This window comes from Heteronotia binoei, chromosome 6 (assembly GCF_032191835.1).
Source record: "Heteronotia binoei isolate CCM8104 ecotype False Entrance Well chromosome 6, APGP_CSIRO_Hbin_v1, whole genome shotgun sequence".
Taxonomy (NCBI): domain Eukaryota; kingdom Metazoa; phylum Chordata; class Lepidosauria; order Squamata; family Gekkonidae; genus Heteronotia; species Heteronotia binoei.
In genome coordinates, this window is record NC_083228.1 from 43,889,461 (window position 1) to 43,912,225 (window position 22,765).

The following is a 22,765-nucleotide window of genomic DNA, read 5'->3' on the forward strand; positions in this document are numbered from 1 at the left end:
CTTTTAGTTACAAATTTGTTTGTAAACACTGCAAGCCCTCCAATAAAGTAGGAAATGTTAAACAATCTTTTAGTTACAAATTTGTTAGTAAACATTGAAAACATACACTATAAACACATCTGTGCTTGTGTTTTCTGCTTAAAATTTGTCTTATGTAGGCTTGGAAGAGAAAGGCTTTTTCCATGTCAAGAAAATGACTCCCAAGTGTATCTTGACTATAGCATGATTCCCCTACATGGCTCTTTCCAACAAAATTCAACACAAAATACAACACTCACAATTGTCACTGTGTCCTGTCTGGGAAACAAATAGCATTTGTTCTAATGTGCCACCCCCAGAAGAAAAGTACCTCCTGGATTCAATAATTACTATAGGCACTCACCTTAACACATATAGCATTCATTTTAATATAGTTTTGTAAATAAACTTGTTAGGCTGTGGAGTTCTTACTCGGTTGCCTGCCTGCATGATAGTCACTGATGTTACATCAATAGCATTGAAAAAAATAGACAATACTGAGGGACTCCAGTTTACAAAATGTTTCCTTATCTGGGGCCGAGGTCAGATGCACATAAACTGACGAGATGGGCATGGATAAAAGCCAGATGCATGTCGGATTTTATGCAGTTGTCCAAACATCAGCATCTGGCAATGGTCGTTGGCTCGTTCGTCTCCCGAACTGCCACAACTGAGACGTGGACTTTTTTGATAGTACATAAAATCCGGAATAAGAATGCTTCTGACGACTCCCGCGCGTACTTTCTAGGTTTGAATGCTCCATTGTAGCCGACTTGTCGCAAGTGCACATCCGCTTCCCTGCGAGAGCCCACTCCAAATGATATCATTGCGCCAGCAATTGTTCACTCAGCCTTCCATCCTTCCGAGGTCGGTAAAATGAGTACCCAGCTTGCTGGGGTGGGGGTGGAGTGTAATGACTGGGGAAGGCAATGGCAAACCACCCCGTAAAAGGTCTGCTGTGAAAACTTTGTGAAAGCAGCGTCACCCCAGAGTCAAAAACGACTGGTGCTTGCACAGGGGACCTTTCCTAAATGGGAGGGGGGGAGGCAGATCACCCACCTTTGCTGTCTCCCTGCCAGGGGAGGAGGTTGACCCACCTTTGCCGTCTACCCGCCAGGCGGAGAGACAGCAAAGAGAGCTGCCATGCGCCCCCCCCATTTAAACACCACGGCGGGGTGTTTAAATGGGGGGGGGGAGGAAGATCCCGCACCTTTGCTATCTCCCCGCCAGGCGGAGAGACAGCAAAGAGTTGCCGTGCGCCCCCCCCCATTTAAACACCACGGTGGGGTGTTTAAATGTGGGGGGGGGGAGGAAGATCCCGCACCTTTGCTATCTCCCCGCCAGGTGGAGAGACAGCAAAGAGAACTCCTGGGCTTCCCTTTCCTTTCCGGGTGTTTAAATGGGGGGAGGGGGGCAGATCGCCCACCTTTTCTGGCACCTTTTTTTTTTAAAAAAAAAGCCAAGCACGATATCCCATGGTACTGTGCTTGCGCGAGTGTGGAATGCCATCTCAAAAAATGAGGTCTGATCGGGAAATTGGGTGTGCGGATTATAATAGAGGCGCGTTGCAGATGGATTTAATGGTGAGTGTGACCGCACCCTGGGTTTCCTAGAGGCTAGTCTTGGCCATATAGGTAACCCAACAAGTAGTTCTTTATAAGGTTCTTTTAACTCTGGCATAAATAAAACTGTGAAAACTTGAAACCGAATCTGTTTTTCTGTGGTTGCTGTGACTCTGAACAGCATGGCATGAAATGGAATAGTGCTAAAATAGATTTTTGCCTCCTTTCAACTTAAAAAATCATTTAGGCCCCAACTGAGAGATGCTAATTAGTTAAAAACATTATATTTGGCTGGTTATAAGTTACACTAATCACCTTTTCAATACCTGCTCAAGGCGATGTGTGATGAACACACAGCTGAGTTGCACCCTAATGCTACATGACTGAAAAAATTTGAAAACTACATAGCTAAAAGTTCTGTGCCACACATACACAGGATAGAATCTAACCCAGTATTCAGAACAAACCATTAGCAGATCAATCAAATGCTCTGCTGAATAAGTATGGCCTATATTTCTAAATATTAAGCTGAGGGAAATTTTGGACTCCCAGCGTTTCCAGACAGTAGGAACTGCAGTCTTTGGGTCTTTGTCATCTTTTAGTATAAGTTTTAAAAAGGTTTTTTCTAGAAGGCCTTTAAAATAAACTGGTGTTTCATGCATACTGAAGTCTTTCAGGGGTCTCTTAAGACTGCTGTTGTGATATTTTAGATGACTGATGAGCTGCTTTATTTTATTTGTGCTGCTTTTGATTTCCAGATGGAATACTTAAGAATTCTTCTCATGTTTTAATGCACTGCTACTGTTTTTAGCCATCGCATCTGGTTTTACACTTTTAACATTTGATTTGGTTTTAGTTAGATTGTATGGGTACATTTATAAATACAAGCATGTCTCTATATCTATATTTATCTTCTCTTGTAGGCTACCCTAGTACTTTGTAGGCTACCCTAGTAATACCAGTCTTACTGTGTGCTATGGATTACTATGATGGTGTGAATGTTCTTTGAACGCTCAGAAGACATATACATATATTATTATTATTATCATTTGCATTATCCTACATCAGCAACAATGCTCTTGATTTCCTGAACGCTTTGGATGTCCTCCCCCTGCCCCCGTAGCACTTTGGATAAGTGAAACTGCATAGCACTAGTATGAGAAATGCTACTGCTAGCAATAATAATATATTATGCAGGATATTCTCCATTGCTAGTTCAGAAGCTGCAATCTGCATTGCCTAATCACTCTAAAGATTGGCAGTGATCAAGGTCACAAAAAACTAAACTAAATAAAGCCTGGTGAGTTTGCTGTCTATGACTAAACATGATGATTTGCCTGCAAGCTTACCACAGCTGAATTTGTAGCACTCCAGTGCCCTCTTGTGTTTCATATACATTTTACTGATATAAACACAATTGTCCAAAGGAAGCCAACATCTTGTGAGCTTTTGAGCTACACAGAGTTCTTATTGAGGTGGAATGCTCAGAGGAAAAAAATATGATACTACACAGCTGAGGTGGGAGATAAACTGGAAAATCTTTGGAAGGATAAGAGGGGAATTGGCTGACAGCTGTGAGCACCAGAAGGTGTATCAAAGAGGCCCACTAAAGATGGACAGTATTGGAAAGGGCTGCAAAACAAACATCTCCAGGATCTAGTGCAGGATAAGAAAGGAGGAAGTGCCACTGACTGACTGGCTGCTATACTTGCTTATGGTTATCCACAATTGAGGTTAATATCGAAATGTCAACAGTTGTACACTTGCATTTTGTGCTTTACATCTTTTGTTCTCTTTCTAAACCTAGGTGAAGGCAACACTTTGTACACCTGATCAAATGTGCTACGGAAATATGTATTCCCTATGGCAACACACGAGCTCTAGCAGTTTGTAATATTCACTTTCAGTATAAGGCATTACAGCACTGAATGCTTTTTGCATTTGGATTGAATAGCTGAGCCAGCAAAGAACTCCTTCCTGCCCCTCTTGCTTCCTTCTCCCTCCTCTCCTTTCATCTCCACTCTGCTTACCTTGTGGCTGGGGCTGGTGGAAGTCATTCCCTGTTCCTCCTGGCTTCCCTCTCTCCCCCCCCCACCCGCCCCACTTCAGGAAATGAAATGTCTTGATGCCATCTAATGTCAGGCAGGCACTCTGGGGATTATGTTTTCAAAGGTACATGGCACATGCCTGAAGGGCTGCTCTGAGGTGCTGGGAAAGGGAGAGCCCCCCCCCCTCCGCAACCTATTGGCCAGAGGGCCAGTTGCCACAACATCACAGCCACAAGATATAGGGAGGGAGGGGGAGAAAGACTGCATTTATTTAGCACTGCAATTAACTGATTTAGTTTTTTATTGATTGGCAGTCCTGTGCTTTTAAATTGTGACTTTCTATGGGGTTTTAATCACTGTTTTATTTATATTGTTTTGATTGTGTTTTTTTAAATAATTGTTTTATTTATGTTGTAAGCCACCTTGAGTTCCTCAAAGGAGAAAAAAGGCTAATAAATATTTTAAACAAATAAAAAAAAATTAAAAAGGGGAGTGAAGGAGGTCTTCTGAGATATTCCAATAACAGAATTAGCCAAGCTTACTGTATGTCGATCTTTTTGGCTTTCCAAAGCCCAATTATGGCCGAGTTTAGGGAGACCTGGCCATCGCTACAGCTGATGAAGTGGGCTCTAGCCCTTGCAAGCCTCTGCCACAATAAACCTGTTGGGCTTTAAGGTACCTACCACAAGACTCTTTGTTTTTAGAACAAAGCATATAGTTACTCCTGTAGACACAAACTGTTGAGCTCTAAGAGGATCTGAATTCTCCATGTCCTTTAGTGCAACTTGGCTTAGTTAGCATACCTTGTGGCCACTTCCTTCAAGCATTCCTTCTTAATTCTAATTTGTCCTACAAACGTCACCTTCTGCCATCAAACCTTTTCTCTTTGGGCTTTTCTGAGAGTAATGCCTGCATGTAAAATGCTTAGATTTTGTATGGCAATGGTTTCATAATTAAGCTATAGAGGATTAGGTGCATTTATAAAGCCCCACTGGAAACACACAAACAAACAAGGATGTTGTTCTCTTTGGGGGCCAAGATGACAGACTTTGTTCTCTCCTGGAACAACTGTAACATCTATCCCACGTTGTTTTCAATCTGGCAGAGGCAAAACCTCAGGAGGCATCCGTCAACGTTAACAATCCTATTTTAAATTAAAGCCCTTCTGTTTCAACGCCTCCAAACAGCCTGAGCAGCCACAGCTTTGGAAGAGCTGTATGCAGGATGTCTCCACACCTACAACGCACATGGGCCTTTCCTGTACTGTCAAAAGCTAGATATGTATTTACTTGTTTTTGCACCTGCTCCCTGTATCAAGCTGCCAGTGGACAACAACAATTCAAGATAAAATACCTGCTGAAGAAAAGTTACATTGTGAGAACAAGTGTGTCAGGGGCTGATTAGGCTCTTATCAGTGCAGAGAGCTGGACTGGATCATCACATGACAGCTCTCTGCCCTAGAACCCTATGGTCATATTACAGATACAGACTTTTACAGCTACCCTGGTGCCTGGAGATTTATCTTCCTTTGACGGAACACATCTAGAACCAGGCAGGGCTCTGGGCTCCAACTCCCTAAAATGTTCTTATCACAAATCTCACAAAATTCAGGGATCCATCTCCTTTGATTGTAATATTGGCTTCTCAAAGAACTACGAATGATTACACTCTTAAGCAAGGATATATTAATGACGAGAAGTCAGTAAGTGGCCACAGTTTGAGGCTAAGGAGCTAGCCAGGACCCCTGAACCCCAACAAACCTTGCCTGCCTCCCAGCTTCCATAATTATAGTAGAAAGAGCTTGTAGCTTTTAAAATTTCTCTCACCAGTTCAACACTTCTGCTAAGAGAAGGGGTGGTGTAGTGGTTACTGTGTCAGGCTAGGACTGGCAAGATCTAGGTTTCAAAGCCAACTCTGCCACAAGCTTCACCTGGTGACCTCGGGCCAGTCGCATACTCTTGCTTCTGAACCTACTTCGTGTTGTTGTGAGAGTTAAAAGGAGGAGGAAAGAGGCCTGAACACTGCCCTGAGTTCCTTGGAGGAATGATGGAATAAAAATGTAATTATCTAAAGCAAAAGATGCTTTTTAATTCTACATGAAGATCGACAATGTCAAGATTCCTAATAATTACACCATACTACAAACATAATCTATGAACCACAGCTGGGTGAAAAGCTGCTTGGAGGGAGAAATTCTGAAGCAGCAGTGATAGGCAGGAGAAGGCTTATCTGCCACTTCTCTGCTATGAATCAACTTCTCTTAGCTCCTCTTTGCCAGGGCTTTTTTTTTGTAGCAGGAACTCCTTTGCATATTAGGCCACACACCCCTGATGTAGCCAATCCTCCAAGAGCCTACAGTAGGCCCTGTAATAACAGCCCCGTAAGCTCTTGGGGGATTGGCTACATCAGAGGTGTGTGGCCTAATATGCAAAGGAAGTTCCTGCTATAAAAAAAGCCCTGCTCTCTGCACAGAAGAGGTGGTCATGGTTTCAGTACACAATAGCTACTCCCATGCAGATCTTTTGATCTGGTTTTATGACTAAACAGATGTGCTGCATGATCATGCACCTTTCCCATCCTCAGTATGCTCTTCTTTATGACCAACAATCTAACTACTGGGATTTACCAGCCATGTAGATATGAAGGTAGAAATTTTCAACCCCACCTACCCTGAGACCATTTTTGTGTCCTATTCCCAAATGCTTACCATTCCCCACATCACCATTGACAAGGTTTTGACCTTTTAAAAAATGGTTGCTATAGTGAAATGGTGGGCACAAGGAGATACCAGGAAAACAAGGAGATACCACACTGAGTATACCCCCAGTGTGGTCATGGCATTGCCACAGTTAAGATACGCACAACAGGGCCATAACACAGCTCCCAGCAGCACCTGGGATTTTCAGTAGCAAAAGGCTTTTCTTTAAGGGGGTGGGGGGAAGCAAAGCTCTGCTCTTCATTTACCTAGAACAATATCTTGTTTAGAGGAAGAGGCACACACTTCTCTATATACCTCAGCAGCTAAATCAGACCTTAAGGATGGGACAACAAGACAAAGGATGCCAAAGGTGGTCAACAGCTATGCCAAGACCACATGGCACATTTGTTTCAAAAATGAGAAGCAATTCTTTTGGACAGCTCCTGCTGTGGTTACATACCATGTCTCCTTTTTCTGATACAAATGAGTACAGTTCTGCCTTCTTCTCTCTCATCAGCCTGGCCTGCCTCCTCCATTTCTGAAGCACTTCTTTATCTCTAAAAAAAATCAGCATGGTTTATGGAAAACATTTAATAAAGTTCACACTTGCAGCCCCCACTCCTCCAATATGGAGGGCATTAAGTAAATTTTAAGTAGTAGCAGTGGCAGTAGTAAAAATTAATCAGAGTTATGAAAGTACCGCCATGTGGCAGCAGTATGCGCCACTGCTGTTTCACTGCTGTTTAAATTCTATCATTTGAAAGAGATTTAATAATAATAATAATAATAATAATAATAATAATAATAATAATAATAATAATAACTTTATTTTTATATCCCGCCCTCCCCCGCCGAAGCGGGCTCAGGGCGGCTAAGAGATATATTGTTTGAGGGAGTTGATCCTTTATGTGTGACAGTATCCAAATTAGAGAACTAATATAGTGCAGCGGTTAAAATTTTTGTCAAGAACTACGTCAGACACTATGGTTGAAATTGCCATTGTCATGTAGCTAGTTGGGTGACCATGGATCAGCCATGTACTTCTCAGCCCTTCACAGGATTACTGTGAGGATAAAATGGAGAAAGGGCGCATGATGTACATTTCCCTGAGCTCTTTGGGAAAAGGATGGAATAAAATGGGATAGAAAATGATAATTTCTTCACTATGCCACGCTAATGAGTGCATATCGCTCACTGTTATGATTACCAGAGTCAACAGTAAAGCAATCCTGTTTGAAGTTTCTCTTGCCAAAGCTTGCCAAACAGTTGCAGTTCTTTTTATATTCCTTTACAAAGTAAAACACGTAAAACATGTAATGCTAACTATTGTATCAGGAGTTCCTGCACCATGAATGACTGCTTTTTATGACGTTACCTCACACTGAATCAGACCACTGATCCACCTAGGCCACCCAGCAGTGCCTCACCAAACCCCCAGGCAGAGGCTTTTTCCCAGCCCTCCTACCTCAGTTCCTTTTCACTGTGGGCTGAGCTGGGGAGATGCAGGATGCATGGGCAGAGCTACATATGAAAACAGCAGACCCAGATTCTCTTACTGCAGGTTGGCACCAAAGAGCAATAAAATGGAGTGGGTGGGAAGTGATTTCCAGTAAAGCAGCTGTGCATTGGGGGGGGGGGGGCTGTTATAATTTCACTCCATCTTCTCATTTCCTACTACAAGCCCTCTCTCTAGAGTCTCGACTATTCCTGCTGCCCATCACAGCTGATTTTCAGACTTATGAATTCGGCTGGGGGAAATACAGCTAAATGGACATTTTGTAAATGAAAGAGAGTGGCAGGCAAGGAACAGTTTGCCTGCTCCCTCTTCTTGTCTGTTGCTCACACATGTTTGCAATCATGCACATACACAGGAGTCTGTCACCCCTTTCTGTCATTCTGCCCTGAGTTTGCGGATCCGGCACAGATCTGGTTAGATCATCAGGAAACAATGCAAAGCCCTCCACCCCACCCAGCAGCAGAACCAAATGTGCATATTCCTATCAGCAGATCACAACATCAAAAAAGGCTGTGAGTTCTGTCAACTAGGAAGCAATCACATGATGGCAGGATACCACAGTGTTTAAAGACTGCACTGATATTAGCACAACCCCCCCCCCCAAATAATACTTGCTTTCTCCGCTGTTCAATTAAAGCCTGTTTCTCCTTCATTTCCTTGAGCGCTGCCAATCGACACTCTTCAGCCCTCTTAGACTGAATAAGCAGATCATAGGATGAAACTGCAGGAAACAGATTCTTCTTGTCCCTTTTGAAATAAGCACATTGGTATAGTTAATTAAAATTTTGCACTGTAGGATACAGTGAAATAAATGATTAACAGCAATTTTTTTAAAACAAAGGGAGACGGATGAATTAAAGGTCTCTAACTCTCTTTTCCAGGACATTCCAGCTCTACAAATCAATCCCCCTACTTCAGAATGTGTGCTGCTCTGGTACCAGAGCTGAGCAACAATGGGAACATTTTACATAGGGCTGTTTAGATTTGGTTTTGATTGAAAAATCTGAATAATTTGGCATTACTCCTTCAGTCCTCTTCTTTCCAGGAAAGTGGAAACCATTAGCTTTTTGGCATGATTTGAACATATGAACATATGAAGCTGCCTTATACTGAATCAGTTGAACAAAGCAGGAGTCAAGTTGCACCTTTAAGACCAACCAATTTTTATTTAGAATGTAAACTTTCGTGTGCTCTTAAGCACACTTCATCAGACAAGGAATCCAGCACGGTGAACAAAGCCACACATAGCTGAGCAGCGCCATACATAGCTGGTAGGCAGTGGCCTAGAATGCAACATGGTACAGATTTAAGAACCAATGATAGTGAAGTAAAATTATCTTGTAGGCAGTGGTTTAGAATGTAAAATGGTACAATGACAGAATAGTAAAATTAACAAATTGAGCAAACCTTTGATCTAAGCAGCATGAACATGCAAAAGCAGCAAAACAGCAGTATGCAGTAAAATTATCAAATTGAGCAAACCTTTGATCTGAGTAGCATGAGCATGTGAAAGCAACAAAACAGTAGTATGTCAAAATGTGAGATTGTCTGTCAATGACAATGGGAGATGGGTTCAATATATGTAATGGGATAAGCAACCAAAGTCCCTGTTTGAGTGTGTCAATATAGCTAAAAGAGAAATACATTGGATAGTGATGTTCTTGTCTACCTGATTTACTTTTTAACATGTAAACATCATTCTAGTTTGCCATAGGAAAAAGGAATACAATAAAATATAGTGAAAATGGGTAAAGTATATGTAATGAGATATAGAGCCAATATCACTATTTTGAGTATGTCAATACAAATAATTATACTGATACACAATTCTAAAAGAGAAACACATTGGAATACTGTGGATGTATAGCTATACTCACTGAGAGTGGGTTTAGCATCTGTAATGAGATAAAAAACCAATATCCTTGTCCGCTTGGATTCAGACCAACACGGCTGCCCGCTTGGATCTTATACTGAATCAGACCCTCAGTCCATCAAAGTTAGTATTGTCTACTCAGACTGGCAGTGGCTCTCCAGGGTCTCAGGCTGAGGGTTTATCACGCCTATTTGCCTGGACCCTTTTTAGTTGGAGATGCTGGGGACTGAATCTGGGACCTTCTGCTTACCAAGCAGATGCTCTACCACTGAGCCACCGTCCCTCCCCTTTGTCATGGACAAAGCTTATCTGTCACCTGGATAAAAAGTATTCCAACTGATTTGACCATAACTCTTCATGCAATTATGACTAAATGTATTTGCAGGGTTGCACTACGTCAAGATTTCCATCATGGCATAATCAGATTACTGTACTGGGAAAAGAACAAGGGGGGGGGGAGACTTGTCCACAGCACTAGTGCAGCTAAAGTTAGCTGTCAATAACAGAACCATCCTAAGCAGAGTTGCACCTTTCTAAGCTCAACTTCAATTGATTTAGAGGAGTGCAATTTTGCATTGGATGGCAATGAAAATCCTATAGAGAGCAACGGTTGCTGTGACTAATTCCACAGGTTTCAGTGGAACCTAGATGTAACTAACTAGAACTGGATTGGAACCAAAATCCTCCTTCCTTCCCTCCTCTCATTCTTTCTCCCTACTGACTCATGTGTTTTACATTGGAACAAAAGATTGGAATGAAAGAAATTCAGGACAGAATCAAGAAAGTATGCATTATTAAGGAGTTGAGCTGGTGGAGATCCCTGCTTAATGTTTCCATCATCATAAAGTGATTCTTATAAAGCATATTAAGAAAAGGAATCATATACCCACTGCTGGCAATAGTTTCCATTAGTGTATGGTAAAAAGCATTTTAACAGATGCAAAAATGCTTACAACTGTTGGTTTTGATTGCGAGGGACTGTGCCAGGAAATATTATAACATATAGAGCTGCCTATACCAAGTTAGAGTACTGGTCTGTTTAGCTCCGCGTTGCATACTGGCGGCCTCCTCCAAAGCCTAAGGCAGAGACAGGACTTCCTCTGCACCTTGATAACCCTTAAGTGGAGACATCATGAACTGAACCTAAGACTTTCTGCATGCGAATCGTGATGGATTGGTGTGTCAGTATTCAAAAAGGTATATTAGGCCTTGTAGACTTTTTTTCTTTTTTTTAGCAGAAGAGCTCCCCTCTGATCAAGAAGCACTGTTTCAGGCTTCACTTAGGGACAGGAGACCTTTCCGTAGGAAGGCATAATTCACACCATGGTTCAAAGGCCTGCTTTTGCATCCATTCCAGGTTCAACTGCAAATCAACAAACACTCAGACTGGCAGTGGCCCACAAAATCATATTTGCTATAGGGTTCATTATTACACTTCACAATAACCAGAAATATAAAAGCTCTTCAGGAACAGTACCTGGTGAGCTAAATCATAGGCTGATGATACCTTCTCTTAATGGTGTTTTTGAAGCTTCCCCATGTTTCAAAAATGGCTAGCTGCATAGCAAGGGAGGGTGGAGGGTTGCTGCTATGATAATATGGTGCTTTGAATACTGGCTTCTATCCACAAACTGTGGGAATTAAAGAAACCTGAACAAGAACCCTGATCTGGAACCTGGGCAAGCCTGATCTCATCAGATCTCTGAAGTTAAGGAGGGTCGACCCCTGGTAAGTATAAGGAATACCAGGGCCAATACGCAGAGGCAAATAATAGAACTGCCTCTATGAATGTCCAAGCCCCAGTAGAGTTCTCCAGAAGTCAACCTGGCATGTGCGTGCACACACACATCCAGTACTCACAAAAAAGAAAAATCTGAACAAGCATGTTAACATTGCCCATTTCAAGGAGTGGACAGCCTGCCACCTTCTGGCTTTCTTCAGAAAAGAAAATACAGGGATGGTTTCTGTCCTACACATCTTTGTGCTAAACATGTGGCCCATGATACACCCTGCTGGTAAAGGGCCTTATTTGTGGTATTCTGTTGACTATGGCTTTGAATTGCACAGCACACGGGCCTTTTCTGTCTTCTACTTTTTCCTTGTCTACTTTCATAGCATTCCCTTAGAGGTCCAATTGTGCTATGGCCCATTTCTCCCTTAAGAGCAAAGTAGGGCTGTTAAGCCTGTCAAGCAATTTATAGCTCTTTGCAAGCTGAAGAGTAGTTATCTTGTATATTATTGTTTGTTCAACAGACCAGAATATATGGAGTTCTACTTTTGCTCTTTGAAATGCAGTGCCGGCTTTTAAAAGAATTCTGCTAGAATGGTCTGAAAGAAATGCTCAGCGTATTGATCCTTAACTTATTTTAATTTGATGTACGGCACATGGGTCATCTCAAAATACTCAGCTGTAATAATCATGTAGGTAAAGGAAAACATTTAAAATTTTTAATTATCATTGAAGGGTCCATGCAGTGGCTTCATGTTAAGCATTTGAACAGATTTTGCTACATGGACTGTAAGAAGAAGAAAAGAAAAGAGAAGGCAAGACTAGGTACTCATAAAACCAGCTTTTGAAGAGACCTCAAATGACCTAGAAGAGCCCCGTGGCACAGAGTGTTAAAAGCTGGTGTACTGCAGTCCTAAGCTCTGCTCACGTCACGACCTGAGTTCGATCCCCGGCGGAAGCTGGGTTCAGGTAGCTGGCTCAAGGTTGACTCAGCCTTCCATCCTTCTGAGATCGGTAAAATGAGTACCTGGCTTGCTGGAGAGGAAGTGTAGATGACTGGGAAAGGCAATGGCAAACCACCCCGTAAAAAGTCTGCCATGAAAACGTTGTGAAAGCAACGTCACCCCAGAGTCGGAAATGACTGGTGCTTGCACAGGGGACCTTTCCATTCCAAATGACCTAAGATAATTTTGCTGATTTATTGTGCTGTCTTTTGTAACTTTTGGGGAGAGGAGGTTAATAGTTGAAACTGTAAATGTGAACCATCTTAAGAGCTTGGGTAGAAAAGAATACAAACATAGCAGTTAAATGAATCAACTCAAATCAGCAGAGGAGGGTTTTTAAAAAGTAAGCAGCAAGAATACCTGCAAAGTGCATTGGTTATTGAAATCCCAACCTCACCTCATCTAGAATGAATAAGCAGAAATTACAATGGTATAAATCAGCAAAATATTAGGAGAAACTGTGGCTCAGTTGTAGAATGTTGTCTGCTTGGCATGTGGAAGGTCCCAGGTTCAACCCCTACCACCTCCAGTCAAAAGGATCAGATAGTAGATAATGTCAGGCCTTTTTTGTAGAAAAAGCCCAGCAGGAGCTCATTTACATATTAGGCCACACCCTTGATATCACCATTGTTTCACACAGGGCTTTTTGTAGAAATTCACAGGAATTCATGTGCATATTAGGCCACACACCCTCACACCAAGCCAGCCAGAACTGCGTTCCTGTGCGTTCCTGCTCAAAACCCCCCCTGGATAATGTGAAAGATCTCTGAGAGCTGGAGAACTGCTGCCAGTCTGAGTAAACAATACCAACCTTGAGAAGCTTTGTGTATTCATTAGCAAGAGTTGTTCAATGGTAGAGCAAACTGCCTTGGGAGGTGGTGGACTCTCCTTCACTGAAGGTCATTATGCAGAGGCTGGATGGCCATCTGTCAGGAATGCACTGGATAGAGGGGTGGATTATATGAGCTCCAAGGCCCCTTCCACTCCTTAACGCTCTACAACCTCATTGCCCACCATCAATGCACTCAGGCTACTGGTACAGCTGCTAGAGTATATTAAATTCCAGGTCGGCCATGTTAGTCTGTTGCAACAAAAATAACAGTCTTGTGGAACTCTGTTCAGCTTCTGCCCCCCTCCCCCCAATCTTTCATGCAATAGAATGGTTTTACCTTTAGTGTCTTATTCAAGGAGTAATATGAGGAAAAACCCCTTATAAAACATCATAATCACCAGCTTGGTTGCCAGAGCACCTGGAGAAGTAGCTCACACACGTCTGGCCAGAGAGTGTGGGTATACCTAACCAGACACGGAAGAGACTTGTGCAGTACCAGCAGCCATAACGCTACTAAAGCACTCGAAACTGGTAAAAGAGTGCCAACCAGGAAAATAGATGGCTTCCCGTTGTTATGGGCACCCAATTAGGTGCCACCAATTAACTTGCTATTGGCTACTGCAGAAGTCCAGTCCTTATGGTCATTGCGGAGCCTCCCCTTTTTCTGAGGTCATGCACCAGCTGACCACTTTCCTCCTCCCTTGTACCTCCCATCCCCTAAGGGCTCAAGGTAGTCCTTATAACTTGTGGACTAGCTACCCACAGGTGTGCGTCTAGCAGTACCCCAGTTCCGCTGTCTAGATCCATCCCCGATTCTGGCCACAGTTGAGGGTCCCATTTCCCCCGTCCTCTTTCGTTGCCACTGGAGCCTTCCTGGAAGACTATGATTGGTAATTATCACCTTGTTTGTCTACCAATGTGTTGTTTCTATATCTCTTCTTATTTTTCCTAGGAGGACTGTATGTATGTTTCATGAGCACATTGCCTTGTATGTATGCCTATATTTTTTCTGGGATAAATTTTAATTGTTTTACTTAATTAGAGTCCTTGATAAATTTAAGCATTAATTTCTGGATGTGGAATCCTGTATACATAGATAAAAGATCCTATTAAGCCAGGTGCCCACCTGACAATTCTCCAACCTTATTTTGAGGGCATTTCGGCTTACAGTAAGCGGCATGAGCAAGGATCAAGCAGTGTGAGATGCAGGCAGGACTATGACCTAATTTATTCCATAGCCAAGTAGAACCACCCTCCCATTCCTATTCAGGAATGTCATAAACTCCAGCTTCCTTTGTTGTGTGGTACCCATAGTGCAGGTTAAGGGCAATTTTGTAAACAAAAAGAGCAGTAATATCACAATCCAGGACATGTGTATGCTGAAAAGTCTTGGGGGGAAATGACAAGAGATAATCAAAAGGTATCCTGCCACTTCACTTTGAAAAGTGCATTTTTTTTATATATGTATACTCCACTTTTCCTTTTTTACTCATGTTGGAAGCTTTTCTCCAATCTAAGGAGGCTTCCTCCAAATTAAGTGCTATTCCACTGGAAGAAGAGCCACTTAAATTGGCTTAAGGCTGGATGAAGGCTACTTGGAGGATGGCTGGATCCACCCCACCATGTAGGGTCATTGGAATAAGCAGAGGGGTCAGGTGTAATTGCATTAAGCCACACAAAACAGGTCTGTACCAGAGAAATTAGTCCTTCAACTGCATAGTGCCAAAGTGTTCTGGCTTTTAAAATACAACACACACCAATGTTTGTATTAGCAGAGCATAATGTAAACCTCTTATAAGAAACAAAGATGTATCATATACATTTGATTACCTGGTTGAGGTGATAGACCATTTGCGAGAGAGGCTCTGTTTTGCATTGGATTTCTTTGTGAACACAGAAGTCATAGAGTCGTTGTGTAATTTTTGGTCTGCAAGATACTCGTCTCTTTCTTTTTGCATTATTTCTTCTCTCAGCTTCTGAAATCGTATCATTTCTTCCTCATTAGGCCATCCATCTGATAAATCCATACTTGATTTCACGACATCCGTCAGGTTTAACTTTTCAATGGGAGGCATTTCTGTCAGAATCAAAAAGAGCTCACTAGAGTCATTCACACAACAAATCAGAAAAGGAACCCAGCAAAAACAAGGAGTGTATGTATGACTGTATCTACATGTGTGTGTACACTCACACATGTATATATTGCTTATCGGTTATGTAATTTTACTTATTATTTATTGTATAGAAATCTTGCTGATTGTTTTATGTTTTGATGTTCTTATAGTTTTAATGGTTGTAAGCTGCCCTAGTCCACCTGCAGGGAGTGCGGGATACAAATCCAATAAATTAAATAAAATAAACCAGCAAAAATTACACACACACACTCTTCTCTTCAGGTTTAAGCATCAAGATAAATGTGACTTTACCCTTGAAAATCTGACTGGCTTCTCTCAGTGTCTCCTCTCTTCACCACTTATAAAGTGAAATCATAATCTGAAGCAGGAGCAGTAGGCAAAGAAGATAATAGTGCCATGAATGGAACAGGTAGCAAATGGCAGAGAACAAAGCATGATGAAAAGGAAAATAATACATGTTGCAGCTTGCTTGCTTTCTGCCACATAGAGTACATTTGAGTCTATTTTTTCCATATCCCCAAGAGCTGGATCCAGCCAGCTTTTTCAATTCAATCTTTCCCAGTTGTCCTCCTCAGTATATTCCCTGCCCCACATAACTTTTGTCAATGAATGTTCCATGAACCTTTTTTGGTAATCCAAGGGAATGCCTCCTTTTTTTACCAGCAGAAAAACTAGTTGGATTCAACTTCCACGTTTCTATCTACACTCTTATGCTCCCCGTTTTTAACACAATCTGACCAAAAATATGGAGTCTTTGGAACACCTCTTTCTCTTGACCCTGCATTCTCAGTTCAACAAACCTTTTCAAATTGTATAACTATTTGGTCCCATAAACTTTCTATCCTTAATATCACATCACTGCAGTCAAATTCAATGCTTACTAAAATGTCTGGATAAAGAATTATGAACTAAAGTTACTTTTAATCACACAATAACCTTTTTGTGGCCATGCCAACTAATATGGTTTAATACAAAGAGGGAACAGTAGCCTGAGGCTTTCTTCTTGTTATTCTTCATGAGAATGCCAAGGTAACTGCCTCATCATAAGATCGTCCTACCTTCTGAGGATCTTCATTGCTTTCAAGTAAATGGACAGTTTTGTAGGATTTTCTACTAAGATTTCCATAACCCAAGACTAGGGAGGCAGAATTCTGGGAAAGAACACTACCCAGAAAGATCGGGGGGGGGGGGAGTGCTTAATATTTTGGCAACAAGTTGCAGAACCGACTAAATCTCACAATCAGTCCCATTGGGAGATAATGGACAGCACCACTTCAGACTGCAGATAAAGGTAACTTATCATTGAATGTTCCCCATGCCTAAATTAAAAACCCCTTGGAAATAGAAATCATCACAAGAGGCAAAGCCTAGTGATAGAATGTTTTCATTTTGTGCTACTTTTCTAATTTCAGGGATTTTTTAAAACATGAAAGTATTTCAAAGACCTCTTGCATCTGTATTTTGAAGCAGTATGATCCATTTTGACCTACTCTACTGTATGGATAAACCTTGCACCTTTGTGCACCTAACCCTGGAAGCACAACATTTCCTGATGTTACTAGTCACTTTCTGCTCTCCCACAGCCATAGAATAGAGCACAGAACTGACATACAAGTGTCCCTTTTGTTCTTTCACAGCCTGGTAAGGTACAGCCTTCTGCTGTGAGCTAATGGACCACACATTTGGAGATACCAATCACATATGGCTTGTGGCATAACACACAGTCAGGACGTACAATAATGCATCCACATTTTATGGTCTACATTTAGATGAATTGGAAAGAAGGACGACGATGACACTGGATTTATACCCCACCCTTCACTCAGACTGGCTTACAATCTCCTTTCCCTCCCTCTCACCACAACAGACACCCTGTGAGATAGATGGGGCTGAGAGAGCTCTCAGAGAATTGCTCTTTAGAGAACAGCTCTACTGAGAACTTGTGGCTGACACAAGATCACACCAGCAGCTGCATTTGGAGGAGTGGGGAATCAAACACGGTTCTCCCAGATTAGAGTTCATAAAATTAATCACTGCACCGAATTGGCTCCCAACTTTACTGATCCTAAATTAAACATGAATATGTAACAATATCTATGTCACATCTTTAAATTTTACATGCTTACTTATGAACTGTTTTAACAATCTCATTGGTGGATATGTGAGGTTCAAACACATTAAATGTACACATACAACTGGAAAAGATTATTGGGTTCAATTAATATAATCTAACATAAACTCCAGAGAATATGCATATTATGTAGAGATAAAAGAGCAGCACACACAAATCCCAAAGCAACCAGTTCATCGGATGTCTCCTGAGACATCCCAACAAGAACTTGAAATCTCCTTGCTTATGAAATGTCATTGAGGCTAGAAATATTTATGCAAGGAAGACAGGATCCCGGAAGACTTGTCTTTCAATCTAATTGGTCTCCCGGGTAGAAAATGGGATGATTTTTATTCATTTATGGATATTTGTTAATGGAATAATGGGAAGCTTTTAGATTTAAAAGGTTAGGACTAAAAATGTGACCACAACAGAACCGGAAAACCGATGAACAAACACTTTTAGACTTCGGTCCTTAAACAATTTATTCAGTTTTCTCACTGAAATAACTTAACTACTGAAGGAACACTTTCGTGTCAATTCTGTCCTCCATCTATAGCAAAGGTAGATGGGGTGGCCAAAAGCTGACATCTCTGACCATTCTATCAGGGCTGAACATGCAGTTCCAGATTGGGCAAAAGTAATTTGCCATGGGTGCAGAATGAGAAAATCCAATACTAGAAAGTTCATATACAGCAAGATGGCATGCTTTGAACATATTTGTTTTATTCTGACATAGATCATCCAGTGTCATACAGCATAAATATACAATGGTCTGAATTCAAAGGTTGTTTTCCACCAACTGCAGGCATGATTTACAACTTGCATGCCTCTCCTGCAATCCCCTCTTTGAGCTCCCCAAAATGCTGCTCCTGGGGGACAGGGGATTCCCACAAAGAGGCATGGGAATACAAGTGGGACATCTTCACTGAGAAGTAGGTATCTGACGCATACATCCCATTCTGCTGTCAGAAAACGCTTTGTATTCAGCCCAATGTTGTGCATCCTAATCCATCAGATATGGTATATGAGATTATATACACACAAACATGCATAATCTATAGTCTCCATAAAAGCCCACAAGGAAATATAAATTTATCATGATGCAAATGTTTTGTGTAGTAATACTCTGTATTGTTTCCACTTCATATTTTATTTAGTTTTTTTTCATAATGTCTCTCCAAGGACCATAACACAAACAGCAAAGAAGCTTATTATAAAGCTTCAAAATATGCTTTGCATTGGAATTCGGAAAGCAACACAAAATCCTGCTGCTTTATAAAAATCATGCATGCATCAAGGAGGGCAATTAAACATCAAAGAAACCTACCATATATTTTTGATGGATAATTTATTTGTATATAAAACAACCATCTATAATTTCTAAATAGTCACACAAATACAGGGAAAAGTAGACAATTTTTACAATAATTTATTTACAGTAATTTCTAATGCAAATATTAACATGTGTACAAATACATTCCTATCTGAATATAAATAACATCCATTATAAATGCTTGCATCTTTATATCATTTTATATTATTTTATTCCTATGGTTGCTGATTATTCAAAATAGATTGACAATACATGATGAGTTTCCCTAGCATACAACAATCACCTTCAGTCTTGTGCACTGGCATTACATTTTTCAATTAAAAGTATAACATTCTTTTATTCCTAGTAACTATATCAAAATGCAAAGTTCAACAGATCTCAAAACTGGTCATTTGATGATAAAAAGGACCCTTGCAGAAGTTCTGGAGTTTATTTATGTTTGGAAATACAAGAGAAAGATCATCACTCCAGAGCTATACATCTATTCTAATGCTCCTGTTTGAGTCAGCTTGGCATTCATTTCAGTAGAGGGCCTACTCTACACAAATCTTTCTTTGCATATGTAGAACCACCTCCTCCACTGATGTGAACAATGGAACCTTCAGCATAGAAACACATTGGCTCTGGTATGTCTTGAACAAAATTACTCATTATTTATAAGACAGAGAATTCAATTTTTATCATATTTCTGTACATATGTTTAGAACACTGACTGAAAAGTATTCCTCATGTCAGAAACCTTGGTAAAAACTCATATTATACAGCTAAAAAGGTAGCAACTTAGTATTAGATGGTCACAGACATCCTAAATCTCTGCCTGAGATGTCTTCATGATATTGTTGCTAAGCAGGTCTGAGGTTATGTTTTGGGCTACTGCAGTGATACTACATTCTGGTACACTGCATCCTAAACATTTGTTTTAGTGGTATCCAAAGGTTTAGAACTGGACCACTATGATCATTCAGCCTGATCCATCCATCCATCCAGGAATAGACAGCCATCAGTAATATACCGTACATAAGGGGAGTACATCCCATTTCACAATAAATATTAAGTTCTTAGTACAGACTCCCATATGAGATATTTCATTTCTTTTTTAAAAAGTTCCAGTGGCACTAGGAAACTCACAATCCACACAACATTTTGCGCTGTTATGCTTATACATGGAAAATGGAAAACTGATTTCCTCTAGCAATTTAAAAATGAAGTTTGACTGCACCCAGCAATATGTACCAAAAAGTACACAAAAGCAGCTTTGTTTGGAAAAGTCGTTACTTGTTTTGACAATTAACCCCAAAACATTTCTACTACATATGACTGAAGTATATTTTCTTATACTATATATAGCAGGAAAAACTTGAATTAAGACAAGTACAAAGAATTCGCATGAAGAGTCTGTCCTTGTCTAACACTAATGGCTTCTACCGAACTCACTAATGAAGCTCATCTGTTTCCACAAATCGTTGAAAGCTTTCCTACGATCTGGTGGTCTGTCGCATTTTCTCTTGTATTCTCTAACAATGGCTTTTGCTTCTTGTTCTAGCAGAGAAGGCAATTCTGTGAAATACAGAATTTCAGAGGAAGTGCACACTTTATAAAGGACTGAATTGATACAGGCTAAAGGTCTGCAAAACATACTATAAAGAATATCTTGTCCTATCAGTGGTCTGTTTCTTCAGTGATCACTGTGCCATGAGAGTCCAGTGCTGATGTTTATGCAACATATATATTTTTTCTTGGGAGACATGTTAATGGGCAGAAATCACAAGAATATTTGGTGATCCAAAAAAAGTAATGGAACAGTGTCAGTCAGATCAAGACGGGTAGCTGTATTAAGTCTGTCTGCAGCAGTAGAAAGAGTCCAGTAACACCTTAAAGACTAACAAAATTAGTGGTAGGGTATGAGCTTTCGTGAGTCACCGCTCACTTCTTCAGACAGTGAAACACTGATGCTTTAAATCAAAAATTAAACATGCAATAGATAAGCGGGTGTTCAACTGATCCTATTTTTAGCTTTTCAGCAAATCTCATATCTTATCTACAATATTGTAGTGCACACACATACAAGTATAAACAGCACTATTTAATATGGAAAGGCTGTAAAACTTACAAAACAAACAGGTAATGTCTGTATCCTGAACAAGAATTTTTTTCAATATGTCAATGCTGCATGTGATATAATCCAGGAAATGGCAATTTTTTAAAAATTGAATCACGGCCTCCAATTGTCAATATTTCATCTAATAATTTGTATGTATGTACTTCTTATTCCTGCAAATCTAAATATTAATGTTCAATAAGCAAATTTAAATATTAACATCCCATTTTCCAGCCATAGAAAGTAGAGGTGTGGCTCCATCATACACTACAAAATTGTGTGTATGACCAGATTCATACTTATATAATAGTGCTGTTTTAGCTTTTTTAATGGCTGCATTTTTTAAAGCTAGATGTAATGCAGAAAACTTGCTGTTTCTCAGATCAGCTTTTTAATATATCCATTAAGAGCCTCATGTCCTGTTCTGGCAACTCAGATGTGTATTTCTACCATGTTAATACTGGGACACAGATTTGTGTGACATTGTAGGGATAAAGGGCATTTTTGGAAAAAAAAACTAAATAACTCATGAAAGTGATCTTCATTTCAAGTCAACTTTAAATTATATGAGTTCACAATTTTCATAGCAGAGGGTGGTAAGCAGTGGAATACCGCAGGGCTCAGTAATGAGTCTGATGCTTTTTAACTTGTTTATTAATGATTTGAAGTTGGAAGTAAGCAGTGAAGTAGCTAAATTTGCAGATGACACTAAATTGTTCAGGGTGGTAAGAACCAGACAGGATTGTGAGGGACTCCAAAGGGATCTTTGGAGTCGAGGCTGGGCAAGTGGGCGTCAACATGGCAAATGAGGTTCAAGATGGCTGAGAACAAAGTAATGCACATTGGGGCCAAAAATCCTAACTATAAATACAGTTGATGGGGTGTGAACTGGTGGAAACTGACCAAGAGAGAGATCTTGGAGTCATGGTAGATAACTCACTGAAAATTTCAAGACAGCCCAATAAAAAAGGCCAATGCTATGCTAGGGATTATTAGGAAGGGAACTGAAAAAAAATTAGCCAGTATCATAATGCTCCTGTATAAATCGATAGTGTAGCCTCATGTGGAATACTGTGTACAGTTCTGGTCACCACACCTCAAAAACGATATTATAGCATTGGACAAAGTGCAGAAAAGGGCAACAAGAATGATTAAAAGGTTGGAACACTTTCTTTATGAAGAAAGGTTAAAGTTCCTGGGGCTCTTTAGCTTCGATAAATGATAACTTAGTGTGACATGATAGGGGTTTACAAGATTATGTATGGGACAGAGAAGGTAAAGAAAGAAGTACTTTTCTCACTTTCTCACAGTACAAGAACTCGTGGGCACTCAATGAAATTGCTGAGCAGTTGGGTTAGAACAGATAAAAGGAAAGTTCTTCTTCACCCAAAGAGTGATTAACACATGGAATTCACTGCTACAGGAGATGGTGGCATCTACAAGCATAGACGGCTTCAAGAGGGGATTGAATAAACATATGGAGCAGAGGTCCATCAGTAGCTATTAGCCACAAGGTATAGATGGAACTCTCTGCCTGGGGCAAGTGATGCTCTGTATTCTTGGTGCTTGAGGGGGGGACAACAGTGGGAGGGTTTCTAGTGTCCTGGCTCCACTGGTGGACCTCTTTTTTTTTTTTTGCCGCTGTATAACAGAGTGTTGGACTGGATGGGCCACTGGCCTGATCCAACATGGCTTCTCTTATGTTCTTATGTTATGTTCTCAATTTTTCCTGTCCCCCTCATAAATAATGTTTCACAAGGCAAATACATCATTAATACTGACAGCAACTAGGTATTTTTGTGTATG

General features: G+C 40.7%; 1 protein-coding gene across 3 annotated transcripts in view; it reads right to left on the reverse strand.

Moving 5' to 3' along the window:
• Positions 1-22,765, reverse strand: part of LRRC27 (leucine rich repeat containing 27) — a 43,794-nt gene that overhangs the window by 8,081 nt on the left and 12,948 nt on the right. For 2 of the 3 annotated variants that reach the window (XM_060241387.1, XM_060241386.1), the window contains exons 6-8: positions 15,111-15,357; positions 8,458-8,589; positions 6,787-6,883 (exon numbers count right to left, since the gene is read on the reverse strand). In XM_060241387.1, coding sequence (XP_060097370.1) covers positions 6,787-6,883; positions 8,458-8,589; positions 15,111-15,357 — 476 coding nt within the window. Of the gene's footprint in view, positions 1-6,786; positions 6,884-8,457; positions 8,590-15,110; positions 15,358-20,295; positions 20,419-22,765 lie in introns of all 3 variants that reach the window. The other variant, XM_060241385.1, reaches the window with a different exon arrangement.